Source organism: Crocodylus porosus, unplaced genomic scaffold (assembly GCF_001723895.1).
Source record: "Crocodylus porosus isolate Cpor-Errol unplaced genomic scaffold, CroPor_comp1, whole genome shotgun sequence".
Taxonomy (NCBI): Eukaryota; Metazoa; Chordata; order Crocodylia; family Crocodylidae; genus Crocodylus; species Crocodylus porosus.
In genome coordinates this window covers 50954355-50968754 of record NW_017728947.1, presented here as the reverse complement: position 1 = coordinate 50968754, position 14400 = coordinate 50954355, and the positions used below count along the sequence as shown (strand labels likewise).

General features: G+C 45.3%; 1 protein-coding gene across 2 annotated transcripts in view; it reads right to left on the bottom strand.

Annotated features, from left to right (window-relative positions):
- Positions 1–14400, bottom strand: part of RGS6 (regulator of G-protein signaling 6) — a 553793-nt gene that overhangs the window by 55380 nt on the left and 484013 nt on the right. For both annotated transcript variants that reach the window (XM_019552177.1, XM_019552178.1), the window contains exon 15: positions 469–655. In XM_019552177.1, the coding sequence (XP_019407722.1) occupies positions 469–655 (187 nt within the window). The remainder of the gene's footprint in view (positions 1–468; positions 656–14400) is intronic.

The following is a 14400-nucleotide window of genomic DNA, read 5'->3' as shown; positions in this document are numbered from 1 at the left end:
CAAGTTTTCCAGGTGCATGATCTGACAGAAACGTTTCTAGTCACACCAGGTGGAGCTGCCGCTTCTTAATTAAAAATAAAGAAAGTAAAATAAATATGTATCAATCAGGGAAGGTTGATGTGATAGCAGTTCTTGTATGTGATAAGCTTTGGGGTAGGAAGTCCGGAATGACTAACCAAACTTCACAATTTCCTTTCAACTGCTTTGATTGGACCATTGCTGCAGCTCAATGCTCCTTGCAGATCTGCAAGCTTAAGACCATCTGCTCCCAGTGGAGCACTAGTCTGTTAAAGCTGATAGATTCAAAGAAATATCAGGTGCTGAGCTGGAGTGGAAAGCTCCAAAAATCACTTTCAAGTGCTTGTCTCTCTTTCTCTTTTTAAGTCAGTGGAGTATAATGTGGCAGTAAAACATTTGTAAGTATAGAAAAACGAGCAGCTTTAGTTAAATAAAAAACCCCAAACCAACCTGTGCATCTTCATAGGTATACCTCCCCGGGTCCTTGACATTTTGGCTTGTTTTCTCATAGCTGTGTGAGTCCAGGTTGATGGCACTTTGTGCCCCAGGAGCTAAAAATTCTTGCCAGATTTCCTCCACTCTGTTGGCTACATCTTGCAGAGGTTGTTTTTTGAGATTTTGGACAGCCAACCAAAACCTTCCATGGGACAAAACAGAACAGGAAGAGAGAGAGTATGTGAGAGACAGAAAGAGAGAAAAGGCTCAGATATAACTTTACAGATCAGCCTTAGCAGAATCCTAAACCTCACACTAAGACCTGGTCTTTCAGGCCTTTAAATCGATGTGAAGAGTCTATTTTGACTGTACATGTATTGGACTGCTCAATATACTCTACACCAAATCATTAAAATGCAGGTAGGTGAGAACGGTGACTTCAAACAAACAAACAAAATGTTTTTAATCAAAATGTATTTGCTCCCTGCTCTGGTGACTTTATAGACTCCAATGGGTTGTTATTCCTGGTAGCTCTACGAAGTCATACCGGCTATATGAAAATCAGTTAGGGCACATGTACACATAATGATCATCACCATGTACACGTGACAAAAATTTCTTTTGTGTGGCTTATGAGTGTCACACATTACATGTGTGCAAGGTTTGGGGGTTTCAAAAGAGTTTGCAATGTTGCAAACTACAACACATCCCCATGTGGTTTAGTTTAGCTACCAGCAGGCTGAGTGGCCCCTGAGCTGTGGGGGCCCCTGGTCTTTCCCAATGTGGTGGTGGCACCCCCCAGGCTGCCCAGGCAGGCTGGGTCCTGCCCCGCTTTGGAGGCAGCACCCAGCTGGATTCAATTGTTCCCCAAGCCTGCCAGGGCTTCCAGTGCCCCATGTACTGTCCCTGCTGCCTGGGACTGCCCAGGAATGGGCTGGCTTGTCCCTGGAGTAGAGTGGGAAGGTGGCAGAAGAGCAGCTGGGTGCATGGGGTGCTGGGAGCCTGCTGAGCCCAAAATTCCCTGAGCCCACCTGGGCTTCCAGTGCCCCATGCACCATCCCCACTGCCTTCCTCAGCCTCCTGCCACCTCCCTGTGTTGCCCTGGGGCAAGCCAGCTTATTCCCAGGCAGTCCCATCACCAGACCAAGAAGAAATGGTGGAGGAGGATTTCTTTGAACAGCTAGAGGAAGTTTCCCAATCACAAGCCCTGGTTCTTATGGCAGACTTCAATCATCCTAACGTCGGCTGGGAGGGCAATATGGCAGGAAATCCAGGAAGTTTTTTTGAGACTACTGGGGAAAACTTCCTGGTGCAAGCAACAGAGCAGACAACTTGGGGCCATGCTCTTCTTGATCTGCTGCTCACAAACTGAGAAGAATTGGTGGGGAAATGCAGTAGTGGATGGCAACTTGGGCAGCAGTGACCATGAGATGATTGAGTTCAGGAGTCTGAGGAAAGGAATGATGGACAGCAGAGTAAGGACCCTGGACTTCAGAAAAGCAGATTTTGACTCACTCAGGGAACCCAGGGGCAGGATCCCCTAGGAAGCCAGTCTGAGGGGGAGAGCTGTCCAGGACAGCTGGCTGTACTTTAAAGAAGCCTTAGTGAGAATGCAAGAAGAAACCATCCTGATAAGCAGGAAGACCATCAAGTATGGCAGAAAACCAGATTGGCCTAGCAGGGAATTCTTCAGTAAATTAATCACAAAAAGGAACCATATAAGAAGTGGAAATTTGGACAAATAACTAGGAAATATATAAACGCATTGCTCGGGCATGCAGGGATGAAGTCAGGAAGGTCAAAGCACAATTGAAATTGCAGCAAGCAAGGGATGAAATGGATAACAGGAAGGATTTCTACCAGTATGTTGATAACCCATTTCTAAGCACTTGGAGGAGAAGAAGGTGGTTAGGAACAGTTAGTGTGGATTCACCAAGGACAAGTCAAGCCTGACCAACCTGATTGCCTCCTATGATGGGGTGACTGGCTCTGTGGATGCAGGGAGACCAGTGGATGTCAAATACCTTGATTTTAGCAAGGCTTCTGATACCATCTCCCACGACATTCTAGCAGGCAAACTAAGTAACTACAGGCTGGATGAGTGGGCTGTAAGGTGGATAGGAAACTGGCTGGAGGATGGGGCTCAGAGGGTAATAATCAATGCCTTGATGTCTAATTGGTGGCCAGTATCAAGTGGAGTGCCCCAGGGGTTGGTCCTGGGGCCAGTTTTGTTCAATGTCTTCATCAATGACCGAGAAGATGGCATAGAGTGCAAGCTGGGGGGAGTAATAGATACAATGGAGGGTAGGTCTAGGATTCAGAGTGACATAGACAAATTGGAGGATTGGGCCAAAAGCAAGCTCATGAGGTTCAACAAAGACAACTGCAAAGTGGTCTGAATATGACCCAACAGTGTGCTCTTGTTGCAAAGAAGGCTAATGGCATACTGGGCTGTATTTGTAGGAATGTGGCCAGTAGGTCAAGGGAAGTGATTTTCCCCCTATATTCAGCACTGATGAGGCCACATTTGGAGTGTTGTGTTCAGTTTTGAGCCCTCCACTACAAGGATGTGGAAAAACTGGAGGGAGTCCATCAGAGGACAACAAAAATGGTGAAGGGGCTAGGGGCACATGACTTATGAGGAAAGACTGAGGGAACCAGGCTTGTTTAGTCTAGAGAATAGGAGACATGGAGGGGATTTAATAACAGCCTTCCATTACCTGAAGTGGGGTTCAAAAGAGGACAGAGCTAGACTCTTCTCAGTGGTGCCCAATAATAGGAAAAGGAGCAATGGTTTCAAGTTGCAGCAAGGGAAGTTTAGGTTAGATATTAGGAAGACTTTTCTCACCAGAAGGCTAGTAAAATAATGGAACAGGTTACCCAGGGAAGTTGTGGAGTCTCCCTTTACTACCCTTCTAGTGAGAAATTCTTCCTAATATCTAACCCAAACTCATTATTTTATTTCATTTTATAAAACTGAGATGCAGCAGTGAACCAACTATGATCCAACTTAAGAGGTCATTGACAAAATTGTCTCTGTAGTCCCAGGTGCTTTTTGCTGACAACAGGTCATGGAGTGTGAAGGAGTGCATCTGTTTATAAAAGAATGTGTAAAATACTCAGTGTGAGTCAGGGTTGTAGAATTTAAGATCCGGCTAAACAAAGCTTTGGCTGGGATAATCTAGTTGGGGATGGTCATGCCTCGAGCAGTGGGTTGGACTAACTAGATGACCTCCTGAGGTCCCTACCAACTCTAATTTTCTATGATTATATGATTCTATCTACCATCTTCTGACTGTCTTTCTGGACTTTAGGAGGGCCTTCAACATTGTCTCTCACCCCATTTTCATTAAAAAACTAGGAGACTGTGGTGTCGATACCTACACAGTCAGATGGGTCACTAACTGGCTGGAGGGCTGCACCCAGAGAATGGTGGTGGATGGGCTTTATTCGACCTGGAAGGATGTGGGCAGTGGGGTCCCCCAGGGCTCGGTCCTCGGGCCCGCACTGTTCAACATCTTCATCAGTGACTTGGACGAGGGGGTAAAAAGCACCCTGTTCAAATTTGCAGATGACACTAAGATGTGGGGAGAAGTGGGCACGCTAGAAGGGAGGAATTGGCTGCAATTGGACCTGGCCAGGTTACCGGGGGGTGTGGGGCGCAGATGAGAACAGGATGGGTTTCAACACTGACAGGTGCAAGGGGAGGAAGAACTGAAGAACTGATCTGCTCAGGTCCTTTCCAACCCTGCTAACTATGAATCTATGAAACCAGCAGCATACCTACAGGCTGGAGAACTCTCTTCTTGTCAGTGCAAACAAGTTGGGAAGTTAGCATGTGACCTTACAGAGTATCAGCAACTGCCTGTGTGCACACTCTTACTGACAATAAATAGAAAGTTGCCTACCCCTCAGGAGATGTAGAGAGAGCTATCTATCTCAAGTACCCCATGGGATAAGAGTGTCTATGTAGGCAGTTACTGCAGAGTACCTATGACCTCATGGCTGTTATTCTGTTTCTGAAAAGAGGGGGTCACAATTGGCCAAATAGTTTACTTTTGAAATAAAGATCCCCCACCATGACTGCTACCTCTAGAAAAGCATTTTGTCAGGTGTAATGGGGGTGGCCAGGTTAGATTATTAACAGGTTCCCTAAAGAAAGACCTCTTTTCTTACTGGCCAGGTTCTGATTACTAGGTAAAAAAAGACAGGGAACAAGGAAAATGGCTCAGTTTATGGTTATGCATTTGCAAGATACATAGGAACACCTGGGAAAAAATGGTACATGGCAGAGTTGTAGGGTTACTGCACTTAGAGGATGCCAGATATTGCAAGGGGAGCTCAGCCTCAGAAAAAGAAGGTATAGCCAGAAAGAAAAAGCAAACTACTCTCTGATGTATTCTCCTTTCATATAGCACACACTGGTCACAGAGGCAAACGGTGCATAATATAGACCTACAAAAGGAACAGCCCACACCACAGAAGGGGTAGAAAATACAGCAACAGAGAAGTAAGGAATCCAGGGTCAAACAAACAAATAGAAGGCCAGCTGGGTAACATTCAGCAGACAGGGAGCTGGAGGTTACAGGCATTGACAGTCATGGACAAAGGAAAGGAAGGGTAAAAGGGGCAAGTCAACAACAGCACCAGCTTTCTTGTCCTGTTTTTGTTCTGCCTGGCTATTGTTGGGGATGGTATTCGGAAGAATCTAAGTTGAACTTATTATCCTAGACTAATTCACATGAAGTGGCTATCTGCCCTTTGTGACTCTGTCTGCTGTGGCATTTGCAGCACGATAGTACATACAAGGCCTAATTCTGCAACCCCAACTCACACTGAGTATTTATATACATTCTTTTATACACAGATGCAGTCATTCATACTCCATGGCCTGTTGTCAGCAAAAGGCACCTGGGACTGCACAGAGACCATTTCATCAATGACCTCTAAGTTGGATCACAGCAGGGTTCTCTGCTGTAGTTCAGTTTTATAAAAAGAAATAAAATAATGAGATTTTTTTTCTTGGGGTTGGGGAAGGTATGGGATTGAGGCCATATGCCCTCATTTCCCTTTGCTTCTTTTAAGAAGTCAGCTGAGTTTGTCTGGATGTTCTGCATTTTAGCACATTATCTTATGCAATTACTAAATTACACCCCCATCTATCACAGACATACATACACACACACATGCCCATGTGCACACACACGCACGCATACAGACCTCACAAAGGTATAATCTAATTTCTATTTTTAAACTTGGCTCTTTTAATTAATCAAAATAATTAATCTTCCATTTTCAGATATAATAATAATATGGGAAGATGAAGACAGGTGCAACTCTGGAACAAGTGAGGAGAAAAGATATTAGACATTCCAGAGTAGCTGATGCTTCAGGGCAAACATGTGATTCAGCAGAATGTTTTCTACACGCATACATTCTTCAGGAGACTCCTGTGACAGTGCAGTTGTGATGATAATAGTGTAAAAGTGTCAACTTCCTCTTCTGTCTGTATCTTTCATCAGGGACTTCCAATGAAAGTCAATGAAAGCCAAAAAAACCCCAAGCAACCCACCACCAAAAATCTCTTCTTATTGGGGGTGATGCAAGCCCAGGACTCCGGCTGGAAGTTCTTCCTGAGGCTGAATGGGTGTGTGAGAAAGGGCTTTAGGGCTAAACTCTACAGCTGACATCTAAAAGATGAGGCAATGGCAGAAAGTGCGAAACTTCAGTCCCTTGTTTGATTTGGCAGAGATTCAGCCTGATGCAGTGGTTGAATCTCCAAATCTGAATAACAGTTTAATCTCTCTGAATCGAATCGGAACCCTCCAAAGCATTTCGGAGAGATTTGGAAAGATTCATAAATTTGGACATAGACACAACTTTAAATGTTTTTTCTGCATACCTCTATGTAGTAGGCAGCTCATCAGTGCTGCAATGCTGGGGTGCATGGAGCATCCTACAGGAGTGCAGGGGGGTCCTCATCGTGCTCGGCAGCAGACCTGGAAGTGGACCAGAAGCACTTGCGGTCCACTTCTGGGTCCACTTCTGGGTTTGCTGGAAAGCACGCTGCCCCCGCCAGCTTGGCAACTGGTGCCTCCTGGGTCTGGGTGGAGTACCTGAGGTCCCCCCACAGCCACTTGCTAAGCCGGGGGGGGCGCAGGGGGATCCCCTGTGGACCCAGAAGTGGACCAGAAGTACTTCCAGTCCACTTCTGGGTTTGCTGCCAAACATGTGAGGGCCCCTCACACTCCTGTGGGATGCTCCATCTGCCCCAGCATTGCAGTGTTCACAAGCCGCACTGGTACCTCAAGATATGTAGAAAACACTTTTAAAGCTGTGTCTATGGTTGAATCACTGATTCTCTGAATCAGATCAAGTCTTCAGCCAAATTGAATCAGGGATAGCGATCCAAATCAATTAATCAAATCACTGTCCCTGATTCGGGCTGAATCTGAATCCAAATCGAAAAGGGCCCGCTTCGCACACCCCTAGAAAGTGGGAGTGCCTGTAAGTTAGATTCCCAGGCTAGAACTCTGTCAACAGTGCTACAGGAGCTATTCTATTGAATCCAGTCCAGATGCTCTTTTATATGCATTAATTTCTTCCTGGTATATCTGCTCTTGAAGTCCTGAAGACATCGTTATCTAAAACAATTGGGTCCAGTCTGGGTCCCTTGGGCAGCTTTTGGTGTGAAAATGTGACTACATTTAAGTGTTCGATGATTATGAACTGAAATTGTGTTCCCTTGGCTGCATCTTTCAATTCGTAAACTGATGTGAAGCCTCACCATTGCACAGAAGTGACAAAAGGCACTGTTTCCATATACAGGCCCCCAGGACTTTGTCTGCTACACCCAGAGCAAACCTGGTATGATCCAGGAGCACCATGCAACTATTGTTCTTTTTTCCAATTTAACAGCCCTGTTGCTAGCTACCTGTAGCACTGCCAGAACAGGCATAGGATGAAAGAGTAACCTTCCGTTGTTGGCAACCCATTCCTGTCTGTGCAACCCTAAGGAGAGCAGGAGAGAAACCTGAATGGTTCTGCCTAAATCCTTGTTAAATAATATGTTAGGCCCCCAAGCTACATTAGGCCACTATTGTCCTGAATCCTTTGCAGAGGTTAGACAGCCTCAGACTTGCCACCCTGTACTAAGCTTCTGTCACATGCAGCAGATGACCCATAAAGGTTAGAGAGCCACAAAAGAATCCTTGCGTCATGGAGTAATACCAATACTTCAGTGGACACATGTAGTTCTCTTCCACTTGGATGCCTCTGTAGCTCCTTCATAATGAGGTGCCTGCTGGCATCTGTCAGTTAGAAGAGCATAGAAGTGCTGGGAACTCGTCAAGGTTAGGTTGCCTCTGAGAGGCAGAGAGGAGGAGGAAGGGGTTCCATAAAGTTAGAGGATAATTTTTTTACGTCCCCTTTCAAGAGCAAGAAGTAGCACCTCCTGGGTTGACACTGGAGCAGTAGACACTAATTAGCTCTCAAAGTCTGCAAACTGATAATAATCCTCTCTCTCTCTCTTTTTTTCCAAAGCTATTTACCTCTCTAGCTGTCTATACAGCTGCCTATACCCCCTCTCCTATCCTCCAGCTTTCACACTCCCATGCCCTTTCCTTTCAATCTCTTAAAAATGCCTTAGACATCATCATTGATGAAGTGGGGAGAAAAATAATATACACACATCACTGTTAGTTTAATGCACAGGGGATGCCAAAGGAATTGCGTGATTTTAGAGTCAGATTCTTGGCTTCATCCAGTGGTGTACTGCTAACCAATGGTGTACTGCTGAGGCAACAGAAAGCTGCCCTAAAGGAAATGTGCTGGAGGAATAGAGCTGCAGGGATGTGTGGCAAGGCAGGATGGAGTGCTAATCTTTAGCTGACATAGCAATTCCAAATAAACCACAGCAGCCAGTTTAGAGCATCCCTTAGGTTGTTCAACTGACCACTGGCAGGAGGTGCCACCTTCCTCTCTCCAAGCTGCGGGGCTTGTTTTTTAGCATTGCAACCTCTGCTCTTCTTCCCTATGTTATCTCCCTCAGCTTCCAACTGGAAGCCTCTTTCATTCCTTTGTTTCAGATCCTTGGGGCAAGACACCTGACATATTGCAAATAAATAAAGCTAGAATCATAGAAAATTATCTATGGAAGCAGCCTCAGGAGGTCATTTAGTCTGACCTCCTGCTCAAAGCAGGACCATCCACAGCTAGATCATCTGAGGGAAAGCTGTGTCTAGCCAGGTCTTAAATACCTTCAAGGACAGAGATTCCACCACCACTCTGGGTGACCTGCTCCAGTGTTTTACTACCCTCCTAGTAAGAAAATTCTCCATAATATGTAACCTAACATCCCTTGCTGCAACTTGAGGCCATTGCTCCTTGTTCTGTCATCTAGCAGAACAGTCTAGCTTCATCCTCTTTTGAACCCCCATTCAGGTAGTTGAAGGCTGCTATGTCTACATCCTTTCTATAGCAGGAGGCCCAAAACTTAAAACAGTACTCCAGATGTGGCTTCACCAGTGCTGAATAGAGGGGAATAATCAGTTTTCTTGACCTACTGGCAACACACCTACCAATTCAGTCCAGTATGCCATTAGCTTTTTTGGCAACAAAGGTGCACTGTTGGCTCATATTCAGCTATTGTCCACTGTAACGCCCAGGTCCTTTTCTGCAGAGCTGCTGCCCAGCCAATCAGCCCCCAGCCTGTACTGGTGCATGAGATTGCTCTGTCCTAAGTGCAGGACTTTAGACTTATCCTTGTTGAACTTCATGAGGTTTCTTTTGGCCCAATCATCCATGTTGTCTAGGTCATTCTGAATCCTAGCCCTACCCTCCAGCAAATCTACTATTCCCCACTGCTTGGTGTCATCTGCAAACTTGCTGAGGGTGCACTCTATGCCATCTTCTACATCACTGATGAAGACATTGAGCAAAAGTGGTCCCAGGACCAATCCCTGGGACTCTCCATTTGATACTGGCTGGCAATTAGACACTGAACCATTGATTATTACTTTCTGAGCCCAGTCCTTTAGCAAGTTTTCTATCCCTTTTACAGCCCATTCATCCAGCCTGTAGGCTCCTTAGCTTGCCTGCTAGAATGTCATGGGAGACAGTATCAAAAGGCTTGCTAAAATCTAGCTATACCACATCCACCAGTCTCCCCACATCCACAGAGTCAGTCACCTCATCATAGAAGGCAATCAGGTTGGTCAGGCATGATTTACCCTTGGTGAATCCATGCTGACTGTTCCTAATCACCTTCATCTCCTCCTAGTGCTTAGAAATAGATTCCTTGAGGATCTGGCTCCATGACTTTTACCGGAACTGAGGTGAGGCTGACTGGCCTGTAGTTGCCTGGATCCCCCATTTTTCCCTTTCTTAAATAAAGGCCCTACATTTGCCCTTTTCCAATCATCCAGGACCTCTCCTGATCACCATGAGTTTTCAAAGATGACTAATGGCACTGCAGTCACATCACCCAATTTCCTCAGTACCCTCAGGTGCATCCCATCCAGCCCCATGGAATTGTATATGTCCAGCTTTTCTAAATAGTCACTAACCTGTTCTTTTGCCACTGTTGGTTGCTCTCAACCATCCCAAACTGTGCTGCCAGGCGTTTTTGTTGTTCTTGTTACCCTTCACATCCCTTGCTAGCTGCAACTCCAATTGTGCTTGGCCTTCCTGACTTCATCCCTGCATGCCCGAGCAATGCTCTTATGTTCTTCCCTAGTTATTTGTCCAAGTTTCCACTTCTTATAAGCTTCCTTTTTGTGATCTAGTTTACTGAAGAGTTCCCTGCTAAGCCAAGCTAGACGTCTGCCATACTTGCTAGTCTTCCTGCACATCAGGATGGTTTGTTCCTGCACTCTCAGTAAGGATTCTTTAAGGTACAGCCAGCTCTCCTGGATTCCTCTCTCCCTCAGACTGGCTTCCCAGGGGATCCTGCTCATGAGTTCCCTAGTGAGTCAAAGTAGAAGGGAGGAATAGGCTGCAGTCGGACCTAGACAGGTTACAAGGGTGGGCGGATGAGAATAGGATGGGATTCAACACCGACAATGCAAAGTGATGCACCTAGGGAGGAACAACCGGCACCATACCTACAGGTTGGGGAACTCCCTTCTTGTCAGTACAGAGGCGGAAAAGGATCTTGGAGTCATTATTGATGCCAAGATGAACATGGGCCGGCAGTGTGGGGATGCAGTCAGGAAGGCCAACCATACCTTGTCAAGCGTCCACAGATGCATCTCAAGCAGGTCCAAGGAGGTGATCCTCCCCCTCTATGCCGCACTGGTCAGGCCGCAGCTGGAGTAGTGCATCCAGTTCTGGTTGCTGCACTTCAGGAGGGATGTGGACAACATGGAGAGGGTCCAGAGGAGGGCCACTCATATGATCAGGGGGCAGCAGGGCAGGCCCTACGAGGAGAGGCTACGGGACCTGAACCTGTTCAACCTCCACAAGAGAAGGCTGAGGTGGGATCTAGTGGCCTCTTACAAACTAGTCAGAGGGGACCAGCAGGCATTGGGGGAGTCCCTGTTCCCCCAAGCGCTACCAGGAATGACCAGGAATAATGGTCACAAGCTGGCAGAGGGTAGATTTAGGCTAGATATCAGGAGGCGCTACTTCACTGTCAGGGCGGCTAGGATCTGGAACCAGCTTCCAAGAGAAGTGGTGTTGGCTCCTACCCTGGGGGTCTTTAAGAGGAGACTAGATGTACACCTTGCTGGGGTTGTTTGACCCCAGTACTCTCTCTTGTCATGGTAGGGGGTTGGACTAGATGATCTACTCAGGTCCCTTCCGACCCTAGAAAGTATGGAACTATGAAGTTTGCTTTTCTGACTTTGAAAAGCAGAGTAAAAGTCTGGGGTCCTTACTCTGCTGCTCTCCATCCTTCCTTTCCTCAGGATCCTGAACTCAATCATCTCATGGTCACTGCTGCCCAAGTTGCTATCTACTAGTACATTCCCCACCAATTCTTCCCTGTTTGTCAGCAGCAGGTCAAGAAGAGCACGGCCCTTAGTTGTCTGCTCTGGCACCTGCACCAGGCAGTTGTCCCCAGCACTCTCCAACAAATTTCTGCTTTGCATGTGCAGTGCTGTATTGCCCTCCCAGTAGATGTCTGGGTAGTTGAAGTCCCCCATGAGAACCATGAGGGCCTGTGATCAGAAAACTTCCACTAGCTGTTTGAAGAAAGCCTCATCCGCCACTTCCTCCTGGTCTAGTCTATAGCAGACCCTCATGACGACATCATCCTTGTTGCTCTCCCCTCTAATCTTAACTCAGAGACTTTCAACAGGCCTATCTCCAGTTCCATACTGGAGCTCTGAATTACCGTGTTTTCTACATTTACTATCAGTCAGAAAGTCAGGGTGTAACATATGGACACATTCAAGGATAACAGTTTGTACAGAAAGAAGCTGAACTTTGATTCCAGCCTCCTGAATGTTTACTTACAATTTCCTATCCTGGCAAAGAGACCATAAATATGATTCCTGCTCCAATTCTTTCTGCCGAACTACACAGATGTTTTTTCTGAGCCTTGTGTTGTACAAAGATAGAGTTTCTGTGCCCTCTTGTGGCCAGAAGGAGCCTAAAGAAATGACTGTTGGATGTGAAGGCATTTCAATGCCGATGTAGTTTTAGATTTTCAGAATATCATTGCTCATAAAGGTGGACAATGAATTTAACCATCCCAGTAGTAAACAACATGCAGTCAAGACCAACTAAGATACCAGTGCAGCTCCACTATAAATTTAACAAATAACCATAGTATTTTGGTGACTTCCAGCTAGAGCTGCCTGGAAGTTTATATTTGTATACTTTTCTGGGGGACTAAAAACAGATTTTCAAGTAACTTTTTTACAGAACTTTTTTTTTTTTTTTTTTGCTTTTCTTAATTTCTGATTTTTCATGAGAAAATTAAAATTATTTTTTTGAAGTTTCTATCCAAAAAGTTTTAATGTACAATAAAGAAAATTATTTGAAGATAAAAATGTCTTCCAACTAATTCTATACCAGTATACAGCTTCCTATGGCTACACACAAAACAACTGCTTTTGTGGTTTGCAAGCTTCATAATGTATATCCATATAATGTCTGATGGGCCATCCCCTTAGATCGGCAAGCAGGTGTGCAGATTCCCTTCCCCTTGGGTAAGGTCAGTATTTCCCATGCTCCTTTTTAGCTCCTTCTCTTTACAACTGACAGTCTTTGAAGCTGGGGAAAAAATCAATCCTCCGGTTAGAGGAACATCTCAGCAATCTTGATGGTCTCAAGAGACATCCTACTCATAAAAAATGTACATGGCTCTCTTTGGCCTATTTCTTTCGCTCTGTTTTTTTTTTTTAAATTGAAGATTGGCATTTTGTCTGTTGTGTTTCTGTAAGCTTCCAAAGAGAAAGGAAGCAAAACAGACTGTAAATGAAAGGTAGTGACAGTGAGATGAAAGAGTGTGAAAGAATAAGAGTAATAACAAAGGAGAGAAAAAAAACTAATTGATTTTTCTGCTCCAACATAAATAAATACCAGTCAATGACTAGATAATAAATAGGGTTCAAACAAAGCCAGGAGTGTAGCGGGCCTGACAGTTCAGTCTTCTGGAACACAAAACATAGGAATGGACATGTCTGTATAGGTCACTGCATCTATCCCTCTGCTATCACCAGCAGAGCTCCGCTGGAGCCACAGAGCAAAGATCAATTTTGCATTCAGTTACAAAGGTGTGGGGTAACCCCACTGAAGTCAGAGTAGTAAAACAGGGGTTTTATCCGTGTGGGAGAGGGTAGCCTCATTTGCCTTATTTCAATATTGAATATTTTATTCTTGAATGTAATATTGTACTATGTAAAAACATATCAGTCTAGGACACATTTCATGGACTCTCTTCAGTTGCAGTGCTGGTAGTTTCCATGTCTCCATGGTACAAGGCAATATTGTGTAGAGATACCTAAGCTAGAGCTGCATGGGGGAGCTGGGGTACTGGAAGCAGTAAACCTACAGTTTCAAGGTGCTCACTAGGCTCATTTGCCCTGCTCCTCAGCAGACCATCATGCTAATATGGCTGTACTGCATCCAGCAGCTGAGCAAACTTGGGTACCTCTGCATGGTTCTGCGTCATGCCATTTAAACATACAATCAGGTAAATATTGGAAAACTCAGGTTGGTCACTCCATGACATATGGCTCTATTCTGCTTTTGATGTGCCCGCATAATCACTATCAGGGCTGTATCCATGTGCCAGAAAAAGAATATGGCCCCATTTCAATTTGTGGTTAATAGCTATTGGTTGAGAAGAGTCTCTAAAGAAAGGTGGCTACTAGGAATTTTCTAGAAAAGTTTAGAATTAAAAAAGCTTGCATCCTAAGGAAGCTCTTTCCAACTTCTAAGACCTTTGCTGTGAGGTATAGTGATATTGGTTGCTCATTTTGTTTTAAGCCTCTAGCATTGCCCTTCTCTCTATCTTTCCATAAAATCCCAGTATCTTGGGGATAAGAACCACTCTTCGCACTCCCTGGTTTCTAGAACACCTGCCTTGTATTTTTTAACATCATTGGTAAGCCAATCCTATTTCTACTTTTTCCTTGTGAATATTTGTTACCATATTTCTCTGTTTGCTTTTGTCTGTGGCCCACTCAGCAGCTAATTAACCTCAGTGCCTTTATGGAGTTTCATTGGAGTCACTGTCCTGTATGACTACACCCTTATGTGAGGTCATGGCCTAGTCTGTGTTGTTTAACTGTGTTCGACTTGGAGCGCAGGTAAGGGAGCTCCAGGAGGACGTTAGCAGGCTGAGGGGAATAAGGGAGGCAGAGGAGGAAATTGACAGATATTTTCTTTCCCTGCAGGGTTGTATGACCAAGGAGGATGCACCTCAAGATGAGCCCTCCACTGCTAAGTGGCAGACGGTCACCTCCCATGCCAGGGCTGCTCGAGACACGGCAGCAC